The sequence below is a fragment of the Geotrypetes seraphini genome, chromosome 3 (genome assembly GCF_902459505.1).
Source record: "Geotrypetes seraphini chromosome 3, aGeoSer1.1, whole genome shotgun sequence".
In the NCBI taxonomy this organism is placed as follows: Eukaryota; Metazoa; Chordata; class Amphibia; order Gymnophiona; family Dermophiidae; genus Geotrypetes; species Geotrypetes seraphini.
The window spans coordinates 122,209,177-122,230,308 of record NC_047086.1 but is presented as its reverse complement, the minus strand read 5'-3'; the positions used below and the strand labels follow the sequence as shown (position 1 = coordinate 122,230,308).

Genomic DNA, 21,132 nt, shown 5'->3' with positions numbered 1-21,132 from the left:
GTTAAACATTCCCAACTACTGATTGGACATCTGTACTATTAGAATAGGTAGAAGAAAACTGCTCTTCTGATCAGTACTACAGAATCCTTTCTACAGCTATTGGGAAACATTTAGAAGGGCATAATCGAAAGGAACGTTTAAGTCCATTTTCATCTAAGCAAGTCGTCCAAAGTAAAAAACAGCATAGGACACATTTTCGAAAAATACGTCCAAAAATATATATTTTTTTAAATCGTCTAACTATACGTCCAGCCGCCCTGATCATCCAGCTCGCTAATCATACATCTTTATACCACATTTTCATCCAACTTTTTGTCCAAGTCAAAAATGCCTAGAAACAGACCTTTTGGACGTGGGAGGGGTCTGCAAAGTGGATGGACTGGACACCCAGACATGGCACCTAAACAGTGGGATACCATACAGGGCACTGCTGTGAACTTCACAAAAATGATGGCATGTAATCATCTCACTACAGCTCCCTTATAGGTAAGGGTAAGCCCCCCAAACCATCTCCAGAATTTCCTAGACCCACCTATCTACCACCCTTATAGCTACAGGAGCCACTTATAGGGCAGTACAAAAGGGTTTGGGTATTTTTTTAGGGGAGTGCACATGTTTCACCATGAATGCAGTGATTACAGTGGCTTATGGGCCTGGGTCCTCCTCTCCTCTCCTCTCCCTAAATCACCCCCAAGACAACCTAAGACGCCTCTGTGCAGCTCGACTAGGCTTTCCTATGCCATGCTGCCAGGTTCTGATGTTCTAGAGGCAGAATTTAAAAGGTGTGATCACGATTTTTATGGGGGTGGGGGAGGGGTCGGTCATCTCTGGAGTAGTGTGTGGGGGGTCTGTATTATGTGTTTTCACTGCTTATCTGCTCACTTTAAGGTGGTTTTGTGACATAGACCATGTTTTTTAAATAGTCTAAGTCACAACGTCCAAGTTCCGTTTAGGCTCTGTTGTAAAACTTTTCGGTTATACAACTAAGACTAAGCCGGCCCACGTCCCGCCCAAATCCCGCCCTCTACACTCTTCATGAAATGCCCCATATAGCTCTGGTTGTTCAGCAGCACTGTGAAGGCCTAAGTCATTTTTAAATACGTCCAAAACCCGGTTTTATTATCGGACGTTTTTTGACAATGTTTGTCCAAGTGCCGACTTAGGCTGTTTTTTTGACGTCTTTAAGTTTCGATTATGAGCCCCATATTGTCCTAGCTGTAGAATAACTTTGGTGGCTTCTTAAAAAGAAATAAATCAAACAAATTAATTAAAAAAAAATATGGGGACACACTATAGCAGATGCTGTACTAATAATGATCGACTGTAACTTAAAGAAAACAAATCTCAATTATAGAATACTGCAAAAGAAGCTGTGATCATCAGTCAATGGAGACCATTTTCACACAATGTGAAAAGAGATGACAAATAAAATCAGACATTTGAAAAAAAAAAAAGAAGGAAGAATAATGTGCTAAAGCTTGACATATGGAAGAGAAAATCAAGGCCCTATAAAAACATTAACTGAATACATAACAGTTTTTTGAATGAATGTCAAGAAGTAAACAATCTCATTTGAAACCTTAATCTGGTTTCATTGTGCACTATTCAATTACTACTGTCTTCATATAAGAAGACCATGCATCCCACACCTCCAAACATAATATGAAAAAATAATATCCGGTTCTGCAGATCTAGTCTTGCAGTTCTTCATCCCATGTAATAGTTAAAACACATTTTTATGTGGATTATTTATTTAGTCTAATAAAGACTTCATCTTGGACATCAACTCTCCACAAATCTTTTGCTTTTTGGTCGTGTCCCCTTTGTGGAGGGATCAGGGTAAATTTTCTTGTTGTAGTCAACACAAAACACAATGTGGCAGCATCAGTCTACATGAAGAGACACTAGAACACAATGAGATGGTCTAATCTGGGATCCTAAGAGATTCCTGGAACTCTTTCCTTGTCTCTCAGTTCTCATTGGCTTGAACATATTCATCAGAGGCTTGGGACATTGCACTTAGGTACTGCCAACTCAGTGCTGCTAAAAGAATAGCACATAACACATAGACTGGTGAGAAATGATTGCGGGAAACCAGTATGCCATTAGGCAAACTCAAGTTCCTGATGCAGAGAATAATCCTGCGTGTCTTTCTAGATGAAGGGTTTGAAATTGGAATTTTCTGATAAATCTGTAGGAAAACAAGAAAAAATATATATATAATTTGTTAAGGTATGTCAAGGTTTTGTCTGTTTTGCAATTTTTTTGAGGGGGATGGTAGAAAGGCTTGGTAGTTTCCTCCTATTTCTCTAGGCTTATAGAGATCCTGCACCAAGTGCCTCTACAAGCTATTCAGAGATTTTATTTCCTGTTTTTATATATTGCAGGAGTGACGCTGGCAACCTCACCCCGTGTAGGGCTTACTATTGAAACCGTCACATTTGTGGTGGTCCCATGAGCTATAAGCAGCAGGGGCAAGAGAGAGATACAAGTAATACATTGGTTACCAACATACCAAGCTCAGTTAAAGTGACAGTGTTTGACTGGAATCAAGGTATCATGGTCTAAATCCTGGCACTAGGTTTTACCCTAGACTGGGCCTTAATGTGTTATTTTACTTCTAGGCTGTAAGGTAACAAAAAAGGGAACTTTTGAAAAGGGGTGCAGATTTTCTATACAGTCTGTTCTCTCTATTCGCACTCCAGTATTTAATAATAATAAATGTATTCTTCTATACTGCCATTACCCAAGAGTTCTAGGTGGTTTACACCATAAGAAACTGAACAATCAGCGAAGTACATACATGTCATAAGATTTAAAAAACCCAGTATTAAAAGTTAGTAAAATAATTACTATGTTAAAAAGACCTAATTATGTGATAAATTTGTCAAACAAAGCAGACTTTACTACTTTTCGAAAAGAATAGTAAGACATGGCTTGATGAAGACATTCACTGAGCCAACATTGTAGTTTGCCTGCCTGAAATACTAAGGTCTTTTCAAAAAAAGGTCTTATATCTGACACCATTTGGCTTAGGATAGGTAAAATAAGCTAGAGCTTCTTGTAATCATTGATAGTCTATCAAATTCAAAGTGAGGGGACAAATAAATTGGAGACTCTCCTGAAATCAGCTTAAAACAAATACAAGAAAACTTAAATTGTATTCTTGCTTCCAACGCCAGCCAATGCAATAATCGATAATATGGACTAATATGGTCGTTCTTCTTCAGACCAAATATCAATTGAACCAGAGCATTCTGAACTATTCTCAGTCTTCTTAAAATCTTTTGGGAAGATCCCAAATAAATGCGTATCCAAAGGTGCGTGGATTAAGACTGCTATTTACCATTTACACTCTTGTGTTCAAATATTTGCAGACTTGAGCATTTAAAATCAGTGTTCTTTGCATTTGCTTCTGAAAATGGCTACCGAATGTCCAAATAGTGAGTTGCAAATGACAATCCCAAAAAGAAAGGAACATATGCAGGAACCCTGTTTTTCCTTTAGAATCCATTATTCACTTTTCGTGGTTTTAAGGAGCCACATGTATAGCTGGAACATAACATCTATTTTCCCTCAGACGCATCTGTTTTCATATTCACAAATTTGTAGTTTGTGAAGATTTTCAGAAAACGTATTACTGTGAATAGTGAGAATGGACTGTTTTCACTGAAGATAAAATCCTTATGTACAGTTTCTTATTGTAGGAAGAAGTTATCCTTAACATCCATCACTGGTTTCATGGAGTATTTAAAAAAAAATTATATAAAATCCTTTGCCATATATTCTTTTAAAGATTAGCATTCAGTGTTTACAATAGAAAAAGTGACTCCTATGTTTCTTCTAATTAAACTTAAAAGTCAAAGAGAAAACAACTTTCATATCAGGCTGGTTGGTCATAATCCTAAGTGTTAAAAAAACAGAACAGTTTACATAACCATTATCTCTTTTCTTACCTCCTCAGCATACTGGTAAATTATAGCTTTGACAGCTTGTATGTTTGTGGCATCCATAATTATAGTAATGGCTTGTCCTTTCCGAATCTTCATGATACCCTTAAATACCTTCTGGTTATTGTAACAGGCAGCCAGAGTGGCAATGGCCATTACCTATGGGTGCATAAAAGTAAAACATCTCTAACTCTAGCATAGAGAGAGAAAAGTATTTTAAACTCAGTTAATTGAAGTGAACATAAGAGTAGACATACTGGCTCAGACCAATGGATCAGACCAATGGTCCATCTAGCCCAGTTTCCTAAATGCATTCTCTGGAATTAAAAAAGAGATAGCTAAAGAAACTTGTCATTTGGCATAGGCTATTGCTCTACATACAGATCTCCATTACCCTCCTCAAGCTGCTGGCTGAAAATAGCTTGAACAACCACTCCCTCCTGCCACCGGAGGTCCTCTGAACCCCCCCCCCCAATACCTTTCAAGGAAGTTGGGAGCAGGAGGGATGCTCCAACATTCATCCTCCAAAGCCTGCCTCTAAAATGGCAAGCTTTCCCTTTTCTTGGTGCATCATGTGTTGCACAGGGAGAGGCCCAAGACCCCGATTGGCTCAGATGCCAAAGGCCCCCTCCCCTTGGGAGTGGCCTTAGGTATCTGAGCCAATCAGGATCTTGGGCCCTTCCCCATGCATTACATGATGCACTGGAAAAGCTCACCATTTTGGACAGGTGGGCCTCGAAGGAGGAGTGACGGCGCATCCCTCCTACTCCCAACTTCCTTGAAAGGTACAGGGAAAGGGGGGGGTTCGGGGAACATCCGATGGCAGGAGGAGTGGGCATCCCACCAGCCATTTTTTTTCTCATGTGAGGGAGGGAGCAGCATGGCAGGAGGGAATGGGCATCGCTCCTGTCGATTTCTACTAGCACGGGGGGAGGGGATTCCTGGTGTCACATTCGTCAGGAGTCATCCGAGAGGGCTGTCATTGGTGGGGGTTCTTTTTTCATTTTGTTTTAATGGGACAAATATTTTGCATATGTAATACATGCAAAATATCTGTGCCATTAAAAAAAACAAACAAACCCAAAAACCCCCAAAAAGAAAAACAGGCAGACCTGTTGGTAACAGAATTGGTTTTTTCGGATCACTAAAACCCTTGCCTCTTTTGTGCATAGCCAAGCAATGTTACTGCATCAATCACTTGGCTAGTTTGCATTGGGTTTTAGTTGATTTGAATGGCCAGATCAGAAAATGGGCAATCGAGGGAAAAAAACACACAGTAAGTTGTTTTGTGCATCGGGTCTGCGAATGCGATCGTCGCTAAAGCTGTCAAAACAGGTTTAGTGGCAATAGCTGGCTTTAGTGCCTCTGGGTCTCTGACCCCAAGCATGGACATTTACTGAGAGCATTGCTTCTCATCTGTAACAGGACTGATAGAGACTGCAGCACTGATCACGCACTCAAATTGCATACCAGAATGAATAGCTCTGAACTAGAGAGCTGCAAGGGAATGGGGATTATGGGAATCCCACAGAACCTATGGGATTCCTGCAGGTATGGAAGAAGTTATCATTGGATTCCCACAAGGATGGAAGAAGTTGCCATTGGGATCCCAAGGAAGGGTAGTCCAAATCTCTGGTGACCCCAGAATGAGGCTTGGAATGCCTGGAACACTAGAATGAAGCTCGGAACATTCATTGATTGAATGGTGAATACCATACACTAAACTATGGGTGGCTGTTGCGAGGAAACAGAGGGCTGCGAGCAAGTAAACAATTGTGTTGACTCCTAAGGGTACAGATGCGGATGGAGAAAAATTAATTATGAGGATGGGGGGTAATGGAATATATCTTAGCAGTGCGGGTGGGTATCTGATAGATTCCATTAGGTTAAGCAAGAATGCGTGAAATTTCTGTTCCCATGCAACTCTCTGCTCTGAATACGTGCAGCTACTTAAGAACATAAGAATTGCCAGTCTGGGATAGACCAAAGGTCCATCAAGCCCAGTATCCTGTTTCCAACAATGGCCAATCCAGGTCCCAAGTCTGGATAGTGTGCGCAGAGAGGTAGGGACAAATTTTGGTGATATTGAAGAGATAGAAGCCAGCAACAACAAAAACCAAAACTAACCACCAAACAGTTCTATAGAGCAAAAAGGGAAAACCAAAACAAAAAATGGCACTGTGGAATCGATGTTCTCAGGGCAGGATTAATTCTTCGAGGGTCCTTAGGCACACAAGTACCCTGGGCCCCCCTGGGTCAGCCCCGCCCTCATTTATCTGTGTTCTTATTTACTTCTTTATTTCCACTTATATTTCTTTTTTTAAAATTCAAAACAAATAAAGATTAGCATACCAGTGCACAGATTTTCTTCTATGCAACCCCCAAACATCTCTGAACAAAACCCCCTTCCTTCCCTTCCCACCTACTTACCCAGGACATTAACTCTGAACCCTTTCAGTACGTATATAAAAGCGTTCAAATATATTGTAAAGCAGTAATACTATCCGAAATATAAGTCTATATTAATAACCAAGTTTACATCGCTTAACTGCCTCACTCTACATCAGTGGTGTCAAACTCAATCACATAAGGGGCCGAAATCTGAAAAAGACTAAGTCGCAGGCCAAATTTTTAATTAAGATACTTAGAGGTTCTTTTATTAAGGTACGCTAACTGATTTTGCGCACGCTAAGGCCCTGATTCTCCAAAAGTGCTTCCCGATTTTAGGCAGCTGTAGGCGTCCTACAGCTGTCTAATCAGCCAATCGGGATGCACGTTTTAAAAAAAAATGCTCCCCAGGCAGGCCGCCTATATTGAAGGCGAGGCCCGCAAGACACCTAGGCCCTGATTCTGTATAGGACGCCCGGGAGAGGCGTCCTATTCAGAATCGGCCTACACTAAAACCCCAATTCTGTAACCGGCGTCCATGTTACAGACGCTGGTTAGAGAATCGGGTTAGATTAGACACGGCCCGCTATACTTATCGCGGCAAGGGATCTCTCTGCCGCTATAAGTATAGCGGGCCGCGGCCTGTCCGATCAGATGCCCCCCCCTTCCGACACTACCGACGCCCCCCCCCCACCCCCCCGATTCTGCAGAATTGAACTTTCAGTTGGCGGGGTCTCCTGAAGCAGACACCGAAACGGGGCTGCGTTGGGACCCTGATGAGCTTTCCCTGAAATTAAGTTAAGTGAGGCTTCTTTAAGTTTCCAGTGTCAACCTGAGTGCAAAATTTTTTGAAATCATTGAATACTGTATTTCAATTAAGATATACATACAATTACAAACTAATTTTAAACCTTAGAGTTGGACCCGCTTTTATCATTGATTAAGCTATGATTGGATGGTAAACTCTTGCCCCAAGAGGGGGTTACCTCCCCCTCTTCAGAGTTTTATGTTTCTGAGCTGAGTTACTGTATTACTGAGTTACGGGTCTTTCTCGTGGGTGGGTTAATTTACTGAGTCAGTCTCTTATTTACAGCCAAGCCTCTTTTTTGACTCCCTTGATACATTGTCTCTGCTGTATTGGAAACGTATCTGGAAAGGGCACAGATCAGCTTTTGCCCAAGTAAACTCTAAGGTCACTACTATCGACCCCAGTATATGAAGATAGTGCCAAGCTGGAGGAGGCTGGGTGTGCCAGAATCTCCAAATCTGGCATTTTAGCTGCAGTTTGCACAGTAATGGAAGTAAAAAAGGAATTCTCCTGTGTTGAACTGGATCCACAAGTACTCTGAGGATTGTGCCAGCCACAGGTAGCTCTCCCAAAAAACTAACAAATGAATCCCAGTCCTGTAGTAGGTGGGGAATTTTGCACCACTGCTTTCTTGCTGTCGGTCTTAGATGATGCTCTGAACAGCCAATCATCCATGTATGGATGCACCTGGCCCCTGCCTGCACAGGTGCGCTGCTGCAACTACCATCACCTTGGTTAAGCTGAGAGATGCTGTTGCCTGCCAAAGGCGAGTGCTGAGAGTTGGGAATGTGTCTCCAGCACATGGAGTCTCAGGAATTTCATGTAAGCCGGAAATATGGGAATATACAAGTAAGCCACTGGCCAATTCAGTGAAACTAGAAAATTCCTCCTGAGCCACCGAAGTTTTATGACCAAATGTTCAGTCTCCATCCTGAAATGGGGCATTTTCAGTGCTACATTGACTGATTTCAGATTCTGGATTGAACTCCAGTCGTCTGAGTCTTTCTTGGGCATGATAAAATACAGAGTATCTGCCCAAGCCTGATTCCACGGGCAGTACAGGTTCTATGGCTTGAATATCCATGAGCCAATTCACCATTGCTTGGACCTTGGCTGCTTTCTCTGGCCATAGAGTCTGCAAATTAAGTCAAGTAGTTCTCTGGATGATGTCCATCCTCAGTGGTCCGAGCAAATCGTCGCCTAGGCCTCCTAATATGCCAACATCAGGACTTCTCGGAGGCTGCTGCTGGGCGGGAACCTGAGGATTGGGCTCACCTGGAGCCTCCTAATATCTGTTGTGAACCATGCAACATTCTACAAGTAGAGGATCCCACTGTGGACTGATGAAGCTGTCGAGAATCAAGAACATTAATATGACTCATTCCCTCAGGGTAATGTGGTCCACTGCCTGGCAAAGACCTACGGTGATTATCTGCCGCACTAGCCATCAGATCATCCAGCTCTTTGCCAAAGAGCATTTGGTCTATGTAAGGTGGCCTGCTCAACGTAGCTTTGGAAGTGTGGGAGCGTGTGGTGCAGTAGTTAGAGCTACAGCCTTGGCACCCTGAGGTTGTGGGTTCAAATCCGACACTGCTCCTTGTGACCCTGGGCAAGTCACTTAATCCTACGTCCAATACCTTTCTCAAAATATATTTATATGTTTAGCACAAATTCATTTAATTTTTTCTGCATTAACCTTCTAATATGTTTGATTAGGGGAGAGCCTCAGATCATTGAAATTTTTTTCTGCAGATAAAATATGTTCTCTGCCACTTTTCTATTTTCATTTTTTGAAGATACTGGTCTGGAGCCCTGATGCAGCTTGTGGGCGAAACGGCAGCTACTTAATGTCGGCAAGGACGGGCGGAGATGCAGTAACATTTCAAAAACTATCAATCGACCCTGCCTGCAGCTAAGTAGCTTGAATTTTGTTTTCTTGTTCTGAACTTAGTGGAGCAACATTTGCAGGACAGGAGGGGGGATCAAGAGCCGGTGAGGAACTTTTCCCTTTCCAGTGCGGTTGCAGAAGCTTGCAACGCACAGGGATCTGAGGCTCTCCCCTAATCAAACATATTAGAAGGTTCATGCAGAAAAAGTTCAATGAATTTGTGCTAAACATATAAATATATTTTGAGAAAAGTACTGGATGTAGAATTTGATTTTCTTTCTCATTCCTGTATATGGTTTTTTTCAAGTCATTGCCCCAAGTATATTAGATAGATTGTGAGCCCACCGGGACAGATAGGGAAAATGCTTGAAATGCTGTGATCTTTAATTTCTACATGCAGTGAAAAACATTTAGGGCTCCTTTTACTACGGCTGCGATAGCGGTTTTAGCGCATGCTAGACCTTAACACCAGCACTGAGCTGGCGTTAGTTTTAGCCACGTAGCGTGGGCTTAGCGCACGCTAAAATCCTGCATGCGCTAAAAATGTTATCGCAGCTTAATAAAAGGAGCCCTTAGAAGTGATTTAATAGTGTTCTTTCATATACCAGTAAATCTATAAAGCATGGAAAATTCATGAAAACAGATGGCTAGAGGCTCTGTCGGAATGAAGGAAGGTTTCCTTCCCAGGTAGTGGTGAATCTACCCAGCTCAGAGTTTCTGCAGAAGAAACTACAGAGCACTGATTGTATGTGTTACGATATGAATGACTAAAAAAATGTGAACTTTTAGCCTTATGTTTTCTGGCTTCAATAATATTATAGTAATATCTACTAAACTTACCTGTGGAATGGCATAAAAATTGAACACATTTTGGTTCTTCAGCCTAGAGAGATAGGTGAGGACATCAGGTATGTGGTGAAGAGCATTTGTAATCAGTTCATTCATGCACTGCACAGCCATATCAATGTTCTCTGGCTTAGCAAAGTCAGACAGCTTCTTAGCATACTTGCTCCAAACCTTAGTATGCAAAATACAAATTTTAACAAGTGAAAATAGATTAAAATGAAAGTAGGCCAACTTTCTACATGTTGAAGTGTTTAAATGAGTTCAAATAATAATGGTGTGTGAGAATTAGTATTTGAGACATGATGACTGATGCTAATTTTTCCAGTATAATCGGTGTCTACATAGGGTTAACTCTACTCTGTAGGGCAATGTCTTTGCAAACTTTCTGGCTGGAAGCACACTAAACCCAGTGCCCTGTCAGGAAGGCACCCGGAAGTGCGCGGCCATCAACGCGATGATGTCACGCACATGCGTGATGTCATCGTGTCGATGTCCGCACATGCGCGGAGGCCCATCTGGCTGCAACCTGCTTCAGCGGAGGGATCCGGGAGGAGGGGAGGTGCGGGGAGAGGAGGAGAGACGCCAGCGAGGAGGCGAGTCATCTGCGCCGGCTGACTTCCTACAGAACGTGCCTCTCACTGCAAGAGGCACATCTCGTAGGTGGTCAGCCGGCACGGATGACTCACCTCCTCGCCAGTGTGTGGTGGCACACCTGAAATCTCAGGAGGCACACAGTTTGCGATACACTGATGTAGGAGGACAAATCTTACATCACTAAGTTCAAGTAGATATAATTAAACTGTCACAAAATATTACCACATCCAAACCCCAGCGATATTCCAGCTCTAAAGTAAAAGTGATTAAGTATAGAGAGCAAGAAGAGTTGTATTCAGCAGCACCACAATTTGATTACATATTTTACAGCAGGATTCAAAAATGTTTTCTTTAACCTTTGGCCAGAAGATAACACAGGCCAACAACAATGACAACAACAAAATTTCTTGGTGCCTTGGGTTTTTGACCTGTTCCTTGGGTTATTTGGGGTGCTGATTCAGAAAATTGCATTGGATAGACCACATCAGCTCTAGTTTCTTAGATATGGTTATGGGATAGTAGAGCCAAACATGAACATTGGGCAAAAAAGATTGGCCTCTGAGGGAATATATGGTGGTTGGAAAACAAAATATAAATCGATGAATCTTTGGTAGCATGAGAGAGAATCATACTGCCACCACTACATATAAAGCTAGGCCTGATGAAACAATTTGTAAAGGCTTTGAATAAAGATGGTTCATGCATTGAATACACAGCGCATATGTTACCTGGATTTACCATGGAAAGACTGAAGGCAGGAATTTTCAATGGTCCACAGTAGTGCTGTCCGATTTCAGGGAAAAAAATTTTGATTCGATTCGATTCAGCCTATTGAATTGATTTTTCGATTCGATTCAATTTTCTTGCCCAATTGGGTGTTTTTTTCAAACATCCTGATGGGTTTATTTTTTAGCCTCTTCACCCCCTTTGCCCTCTCCTACCCACACTGGTGCTGTGGTGTAAACAAAATAAACAAAAAAGACTTTTCCTCTCTGTTAAATCCTAGCTCACGTTTGCGGTCTAACACCAGCTCTGGCAGGATACACATTTCAAATCTGACATATAGTAATCAAAAAACAGAAAATAAAATTAGTTTTTCTACCTTTTTTTGTCTGGTCATTATTCAAATCATGGTGGTCCTGGGCTCTGGTTGTCTTCTGATTAGGGTCTCCTTCTTTCTTCTTTCTCCGTGCTAACCATCCATCTTCCATCTCTGTCCTCCCCTTCCATTTTCCTTCCCTCCCCCGGAGGTCTGACATCTTTCCTTTTTTTGTCTCCATCCCCAAAGCTGCAGCAATGGACCCCACAATCCCCAGATCCACTATCTCTACTTTTCTCAACTACCCTTTCATCCAGCATCTCTCCCTCTCCTCTGTTTTTAGATCCATTATTTCTTCACCCTCCCAAGAAATCGGGAAGCATTACTTTCTACCAGTTGAAAACAAACAAACGTCCACATTTCTGTGGATAATGCAGCACTTGAGGGGAAAAAACAAACGTAGCTTGCACTTGCCCAGAGAAAGCCAATACCTCACTGGCAGAATCAATGATCACACATAAGGCTACAGCAATGATCACACATTAGGCTGCAGCAAACAAGAAAAAAAACGCTACTCATAATCCACCTCTGCTACATACCTTTCTACATTCCATCACAAAAAACATTAAAGTAGTCAGCTCTGATTTATACCACGTCAAAATAACAAAAGATGCCAACTCACATGACGAGCACACAAGTTTGGACACCGATCTCCCCTCCCTGTGGTCTGCCTTTTATGCCTGTCCGTGATCCGGCACCTCTCCTTCAAACCCTCACGGACAAACTTCTACCCGAGATTGCCCATCAACAGTCCCGCAGCTTTCCTTCTCTGGTCCCCGTTTCCCTATAGCACCACTTCAATCACTATGAGGCAAACTACTGGAAATAGAAAGCAGTCAGAAATAGGAAGCAGCGTAGCAAAAGGAAGGACACTGGAGAAGCAACCTCCTACCCTACCCATGGTCCATCATATACCCCTCAGTCTCATCCTTGCGTCCTACCTTCAAATTTCTTTGAGGTTGCAGATGGCAATAACAATAATTCATACAGTGGTCTACAACCTAAGGGCTTCCCGACCCCTGTAATTCAACTTTTTTTTTCCTCTCCTGTGTCCCACCCTGCCGGAAATATGAAGTCTCATCAGAGGAGGTGGGATGCAGTAGAAGGGGTCTGTTTGAAGTTAAGACAGGATGAGGGAGAGAGATGGAGTGGAGGTTTGGGTGAGAAGGAGCGATACAAGGAAGGGGGATTTGGTTGGTTAGCGGATGTAAACGCTCAACAAATATTTTGTCTCAAGAAAAGGGTTGGTCACTGAATCGGCGAAGCCAATTTAAAAAAAAAAAATATCGAATCGATTCAGATTGATTCACCCAAAGTGAATCGGTGAATTGATTCAAATCGGAAATCGGGCAGCACTAGTCCACAGATCAGACAACTTATAAATGACCCACATTTCACTGCATCAATGAATGAAACTGAATCATGTGCTTGGTCTTCGTTTGTTGTTATGAAAAACTTTCTTGGCAACAATAAGGCAGACAACTATGCATAATTAGTAGAGGATATGCTCTTTCATTTCAACAGGCTTGGCTGTTGTGCTGACCAAATCAAACTATACAGCTCACTGCATAGTCTATCTCAGGTTTTAGTGTTGAAAGCAAAGATTCCTCTGAGTTATCTTGGCCACTGTAAGAGGTTCCTTATTCAGCCAACTCCTAATTCTGTAATCTAGGTGTCACCAGCCAAATTCTGAATTGATTGAACAGTTTCTTTAATAAATGAAGCAAACAACTTACAGTCAGATGGATTCAATGCAGTTCAAGCCCGTTACATATCTTCTTACTCTACCAGTATATCAGAGTTAAGTTGGGAGTGTCCACCTTGTGAAGATGACATCGTTCTCCAGACTCAGAAAATAAATCTACGCTGTATTAGATCGTTAGGACTAAAGGGTGAAAAACCTTGTGGGAGAACAATACTACACCCAGGTTCTCATCTAGGCATGTGCTCTACAATATGGCCACTGCTCTCTCCCAGACTGGAGAAGGAGCAGGGTTGCCAGATGGCAAAAAAAATTTCCAGCTCAATTCATGGCAAAAAGTAGCCCAACTTGTGTCGGAGTAGCACAAAAAGTAGCCTAAACAATTGCTACTGGAAATGCCTCTAAACTGCTTATTTATACACTGCACATATCCAAAAGACTAAAACTCAAATAAAACACAATAAAAACAAGCACTTAACATAAAGTCCTTCCCAAAATTAAAAGCTCTTCAAACTTCTGGACATAACGGGCCAGATTCTATATAGGACACCCAGTCTCAGAAGTCGCCTAAGCAGCTTTAGAAAATCACACATGGGCGTCCTATATGGAATCATGTCTATCCTCATGGACAGACGCCTAAACCTGCCTAACCACCATGATTCTCTAACCGGCATCCATGTCACAGGCGCCGGTTAGAGAATCGGGTTGCCACTGAGCTGTTCACAGCAAGGTAATCTCCCTGCCGCGATCAGTGCAGTGGCAGGGAACCCTCTCCCCCCGCGAAGTCGCCCAGCAGGAAGTAAGCCCAATCCCTCCTGCCGGAAACCCCAAAGCCCCCACCCCACCACCAAATGTCCACAGCAGGAGTGTTCTATTCCTCCGCCCCCTCCCCCCCCACTCGAGACATCCCCCGGCATGCCCAGTCTCTTCTGCTGGAACCCCACCCACCCACCCACCCAGCCCCGACATCCCCTGGCAGGAAGGATACCCAGTCCATTCACTTAGGTCCCAGATTCCCCTTTCTGCTTTTCTTTGGTTTTTTTAACTGTCTTCCAAGGATCACCTATTTTACATTTTGTCCCCATCTGTCCAGCATCTGTCCCCTCCCCATCTCTATCTTGAGCTTCTCTCCTCTGTGTTCCTCTCCGTTTCCCCTGCTTCCATCATCCCTCTGTCAGAATCACCCCTTTTCAAGCAATGTTCTTATGTCTAGCTGTCCTTTTATGCCCCTGTCTCAATTCTCTCTCCCCATCAAGCATTCTTCTCCATGTCTGTCCCTTTCTGTGACCAACATTATTTCAGTGTCCCTCTATTTACACTCAGTCCCCATGTAGAATCTCTTCTCTATGTTATGTTCTTCTTGGTGTGTTGGATCTTCCACTCCTTTACCTCATCATCCGCATTTCTCACTCATCCCTCTCTCTCATGCCCCCTTCCAGTCAGCATCTCTCTCATCCCTGTACCCCCCCAGCCATCTATATGCCCTCTCCCCCAGTCAGCATTTCATCCCTGTACCCCCAGCCAGCATCTCTCTTGTCCCTCTACCCCCCAGCCAGTTGTAAACCCCCCAGTCAGCATCCCTGTACCCCGACCCCCAGCCAGCATCTCTCTCATCCCTGCACACCCCAGCAAGCAGTATACCCCCTCAGTCAGCATCTCATCTCTGTACTCCCCACCCCACACAAATGTAGAGCCTGTAAAAAGACAAATCCACTGGATTTAGTAGCTTTAAAAACACATACTGGTATGCTGTGTGCTCAAGACTGAAACTCTGAAACCTGCTGAAAGAAGTAGGTGGTAATACCAGAGTGAGGTTTGGCTGTTACTGCCGGACTGGTCCCGACGCAGTGTTCCCTCTAAGGTGAGCGCATGAGCGATCACTCACTATTTTCAGTGGTGTCACTCATACGCTTTCAACTGTCGCTCACTCGAGGGCGGGCGGAGGTGAGAGGAAGCGGCGGTGGCCTGTATTTTAAAAGTTGAAAGATGCAGCGGCGGCTCCTCTCAAGATCCCCGACTGCATCGGACTTCCGACGCAGGTGGGGATTTGTGAGAGGAGGCGCTGCCATATCTTCAGTGTCGTAACAAGGGGGGGGGGGGGGGCGGTCCGCCCCGGTTGTGCACCCGCCCTAAGGCTGCAGTCGAAGAGGAAGTTCAGGCCAGCCAATCGCTGCCTGGCTGGGCGGAACTTCCTCTCCGACGGCAGAATTGACATCAGGGGATTGCTGGTCGGCCTGGTGGGAAGCAGAGAGAGCTTGGGGCAGCTGCGGTGGTGGCTTTGGGGCCTGTTTCCTCCGATGGTTGCGGTGATGGCTTTGGGGCCTGTTTCCCCCTATGGTGGCAGAAGTAGCTTTGTGGAGGGTAGGGAGAAAGAAAGGGGGCAGGCAGGGAGACAGAAGGGAAACAGAAAAAAAGAAAGGGGGCATCAAGAGAGAAAAAAGAAAGAAAGGGCAGCGAGAGAGGAAGAAAAAGTTGGGGGAGGGAATGAGGTCTGGAGGAGAGGAAGCATACAAGCTGAAAGAAAGGAAGAAAGAGAGGCAGGAAAAGCTCAGCGAGCAGCGTACGAGGCAGGAGAGGGCTGTGAGGCGCAAGGCAAGGCGAGGGCGAGCGGCAAATACTACAAACAGCATCGGGGTAGCGGCGTGAGTAGCTCCGCCCACCCCCACCGCATCAGCAGTAGGCGCCGGGCCCCTCCATAAAAGGAGGCGAGCCAACGGCGCACAGCCGTTCAGCGCGCGGCGAAGGCGAGCGGCAAAGGCGCTCACCTTAGCGAGAGCGCCTTTGCGAAGGGCCTTGAGAAGGGACTAAAACAGGGCTTTACCTAAACTTTTCACTCTCCTACTCGATCAAACACACTCTTCCTCTTTTCTTCTTTTCTTCTCACACCCATACACTTTTCTTACACTCTCAGTCAGATACTTAATCCTCCCTTGAACCTCTGAGACCCTTTATAAATTTAAAAAAAAAAAAAAAAAAATTTCTTCCTCTTTTTCCTTACATACTCTCTGACATCTCAACCTTTCTCTTTACAGTGATATATCTCTCAAACTTGGAAATGGCAGGGAGGACACGGAATACCAAAGCTACTATCAAGACCAACGCTCCTGCATCCGGAGGGGCCCAGGGGATGGCCAAGGTCTGTACTCAGAAGGAGGAAGGTGACACGGAGCAAAAGGTAGAGGTCTCTGTGCAGACCGAGACCATCCCCCTCCCCCCCTCCCAGGGTACACTACAGTCTATACACAGACAGAGGAGCTGGGAGAAGGAAACTTAGACGAGGATATCTTACAAGAACTGCTTAACCTCAGGGAGGAGGTTAAGCGCCTGAGGAGCATCAGGGAAGACGAGACCTTCATCGACGATGCCATCCTGGAACTGTCACACATCGCAGAGAGAACCCACGACAGGTCCATTCTCGACACGCCCAAAACTACAGCCCTAAATACAACGATTGGAGTACAGGAGATGATCGGTGACGCCGGTCCTTGGCAACTGGTAACCTCCTCTACGGGCAAGCAAAAGAAACCCACTTCATTCTCACTTTCTTCTTCTTCTTTTTCTCGCCAACAGGATACTTCTACAACAATACCACATCTCACTCTTAGAAACAGATTCCAGATCTTACAAGAAGGAACCTCCGAGGAAATAGCAGAAGGGGCTCACGAAGACACCCAGCTCACAACTTCGAATCCAGGGCCTGCAGACCGACCCCCCTGGAAGGAACGAAGAGTAGTAGTCATTGGAGACTCCATGCTAAGGGGCACTGAGGGACCAATTTGCAGGCCTAATTTGCAGACAAGAGAGGTCTGCTGTCTCCCTGGAGCCAGGATCCGGGATATCACCACCAGTCTAGACAAACTCCTAAAACCTAACGATCATTTTCCTATGTTTCTCATCCATGTAGGCACGAACGACACTGCTAGGAATACCACAGAGAACATTCCAAGAGACTTCAGAGCGCTGGGAAAGAAATTGAAGCAGATAGGAGCGCAGGTGGTCTTCTCATCAATTCTCCCAGTAAGAAACAAAGGCAGAGCTAGAGAAGAGCGTATCCATCAGACTAACGAATGGCTCCGCGAATGGTGCGCAGAGATGAACTTTGGATTCTTAGACCACGGCGAGAAACTCCAGGGACTACTAGGACCAGACGGACTCCACCTAACCAGGAAAGGTAAGAACGTATTTGGACATCGACTGGCCCGCCTACTCCATAGGGCTTTAAACTAGGTAAGTTGGGGGAGGGTACATACTTATATCCCAGAGCAGTAAGGAACCATCCTGGGGAGGCATGTCGCACTTCTGAATCTGAGGTAGGTACCAATGATATCCACAATAAGTCAGGAAATATTATCAATGATAATTTAGGAGACGCACAATCTCATAAGGGTATCTCTTCACAGATATGGAGGGCTATGTATGTTAATGCACACAGCTTGGGCAATAAAATTCTAGAACTAGAGACTGAAATAATAAACGCCGATCTAGATGCGATAGCGATATCCGAAACCTGGTTCACGGACTCGCATGGGTGGGATATGGTTATATCGGGATACAATTTACTTCATTGCGACAGAGAGGGTAAATTGGGAGGAGGTGTAGCACTGTACACCAAAGAATGCATCAAAACTACTAGAATCACAGATGTTAGATACACCGGGGAATCCCTCTGGGTGAACCTGGCCAGAGGGTATGAAAAATGCCTATACCTTGGTGTGATCTACAGACCTCCCAAACAACAGGAAGACAAAGACATGGAATTAATAGAGGACATAGAAAACATCACACTGCGTGGGGATACAGTAATACTAGGAGACTTCAACATGCCAGATGTAGATTGGAACACACTCTCCGCGACTACATGTAGCAGCAATAGAATTCTAACATCCATAAAGGGTACACGTCTCAAGCAAATGGTATTGGAGCCCACCAGGGACTAGGCGATACTGGACCTAGTACTCACCAACAGAGATAGCGTCTCGGAGGTCTCAGTGGGTGATACACTGGCCTCCAGCGACCATAATATGGTATGGCTAAACCTCAGGAAAGGCTTCTCTAGGACAAGCACGGCAACGAGGGTTCTGAACTTTAGAGGCACAGACTTCAAAAGCATGGGAGTTTTTGTCCATCAAGAGCTACATAAACATGCAAAAACTGAAAATGTAGAGGATATGTGGTCAACTCTGAAGTCCAACCTACATGAAGCAACAACCCGCCACATAAAAACAATAAGTAAACGCAGGAGAAACAAAAGACCTCAATGGTTAACCAAGGAAATTTCAGACCTAGTTAAAAAGAAAAAAGAAGCATTTATCACCTACAAACATTCAGGAAACCAGGAGGCGAAAGAGGACTATCTAGAGAGATCTAGAGCTGTCAAAATAATAGTCAGAGAGGCCAAACTCCGAATGGAGGAAGAGCTAGCACGGAACATTAAGAAAGGGGATAAATCTTTTTTCAGCTATATTAGTGACAGGAAAAAAAACAAAGATGGGATTGAACACCTGAAGCAATCGGACGGTAACTTTGCAGAATCAGATTCTGCCAAGGCAGAACTGCTAAACGATTACTTCTGCTCAGTCTTCACATGTGAAGCACCGGGAGATGGTCCACAGATTCAGACGGGAGATAACCAGAAAGACCTGTTTCAAGACTTCGAATTCACGCCCAGTAGCGTCTACAACGAACTATCGAGACTCAGAGTAAACAAAGCCATGGGGCCAGACAACCTACACCCCAGGGTGCTCAGGGAGTTAAGTGAAGTCCTGGCGGAACCACTATCTGTGCTTTTCAACCTTTCTTTACGCACAGGAAAAGTCCCCTTGGACTGGAAAACCGCCAACGTAATCCCACTCCACAAAAAAGGCTGCAAAACAGAGACAGCAAACTACAGGCCAGTGAGTCTCACATCTATAGTGTGTAAGCTCATGGAAACTCTGATCAAACAGAATCTTGTCATAATCCTGGATGAAGGAAACCTACGTGATCCCAACCAACACGGATTCACCCAGGGAAGATCCTGCCAGTCCAATCTCATTAGCTTTTTTGACTGGGTTACTAGACAACTGGATGCCGGAGAATCACTGGACGTGGTATATTTGGACTTCAGCAAAGCATTTGATAGCGTCCCACACCGAAGGTTATTGAACAAGCTGAAATCGACAGGATTGGGGGACACTCTAACTACATGGGTTGGAGACTGGCTAAGTGGTAGACTACAGAGGGTGGTGGTGAACGGTACCCCATCAGAAGCGTCGGACGTGCTCAGTGGAGTGCCGCAGGGCTCGGTCTTGGGCCCGATTCTATTCAACTTATTCATAAGTGATATGACGCATGGACTTAGAGGAAAGGTATCGCTGTTTGCCGCCGCCGCCAAAATTTGCAACATAGTTGGCAAAAGCTTGTTACCTGACAATATGACACAGGACCTACTGCTGCTGGAACGATGGTCAACAACTTGGCAGCTGGGCTTCAATGCTAAAAAATGCAAGGTAATGCACCTGGGCAAGAGAAATCCACACAGAACTTATGCACTAAATGGTGAGACCTTAGCTGCGACCACGGCAGAGCGTGATCTAGGGGTGATCATCAGTGACAACTTGAAAGCTGCCAATCAGGTGGAGAAAGCTTCCTCCAAGGCAAGACAAATGATGGGTTGTATCCGTAGAGGTTTTGTCAGCAGGAGACCTGAAGTCATCATGCCGTTATACAGATCCATGGTGCGGCCTCACTTGGAGTACTGTGTCCAATTCTGGAGACCACACTACCGTAAGGACATACTGAGGATCGAGTCGGTTCAGCGAATGGCCACCAGGATGGTCTTGGGACTCAAGGATCTGACATACGAAGAAAGACTAAAAGAATTGCGGCTGTACTCACTTGAAGAACGAAGAGAGAGGGGAGACATGATTGAAACATTCAAGTACATCACGGGTCGCATCGAGTCGGAAGATGATATCTTCTGTCTCGTGGGACCCTCGACCACCAGAGGGCACCCGCTGAAAATCAGGGGAGGGAAGTTTCATAGCGACTCCAGAAAGTACTTCTTCACCGAAAGAGTGGTGGATCATTGGAACAGGCTCCCACTGCAGGTGATTGAGGCAAGCAGTGTGACGGATTTTAAGAGAAAATGGGATGCTCATGTGGGATCTTTAGGGGAGTAAATTCAGGGGGGCGGGCACTTGGAATGGGCAGACTCGATGGGCTATGGCCCTTTTCTGCCACCATTTTCTATGTTTCTATGGATGCACAGTCAGAAGAAGAAAGTGCAACCAGAGACTCATGAAATCACCAGACAAGGTAGGAAAAATGATTTTATTTTCAATTTAGTGATCAAAATGTGTCTGAATTTATATATGCTGTCTATATTTTGCACTATGGCCCCCTTTTACTAAACCGCAATAGTGTTTTTTAGTGCAGGGAGCCTATGAGCATCGAGAGCAGCGCTGGGCATTTAGCGCAGTTCCCTGCGCTAAAAACTGCTATTGTGGTTTAATAAAAAGGGAGTATATTTGTCTATTTTTGTATGGTTGTTACTGAGGTGACAGTGCATAGAGTCATCTGCTTTGACCTCTTTGAAAAAAAACCCAGAATAGGAATGATAATTAACATTTTCTCAGTGTATAGTGTGCTTTGTGTTTTTTAATTTTATTGTTGGTAGATCATTTTGACTTGGTCATTTTAAAGTAGCTCGCAAGCCCAAAAAGTTTGGGCACGCCTGAGCTAGAGCATTGAAGCTGTGTATTTCTATTTTATCCCCCCTTTTACAAAACTGTGGAGCGTTTTTTTAGCGCCAGCTGTGGTGGTAGCAGCGCTGATGCTCAGAATTCTATGAGCGTCAGCTGTTACCACCGTGGCTAA

General features: G+C 44.4%; 1 protein-coding gene across 3 annotated transcripts in view; it reads right to left on the bottom strand.

Moving 5' to 3' along the window:
- Positions 1 to 563: 563 nt before the first annotated feature.
- The window catches only part of LOC117356714 (squalene synthase-like), an 80,512-nt gene continuing 59,943 nt past the window's right edge, over positions 564 to 21,132 (bottom strand). For 2 of the 3 annotated variants that reach the window (XM_033936314.1, XM_033936312.1), the window contains exons 6-8: positions 9,875 to 10,051; positions 3,957 to 4,109; positions 564 to 2,191 (exon numbers count right to left, since the gene is read on the bottom strand). In XM_033936314.1, coding sequence (XP_033792205.1) covers positions 1,970 to 2,191; positions 3,957 to 4,109; positions 9,875 to 10,051 — 552 coding nt within the window. In that variant the 3' untranslated portion in view covers positions 564 to 1,969. The remainder of the gene's footprint in view (positions 2,192 to 3,956; positions 4,110 to 9,874; positions 10,052 to 21,132) is intronic. The other variant, XM_033936315.1, reaches the window with a different exon arrangement.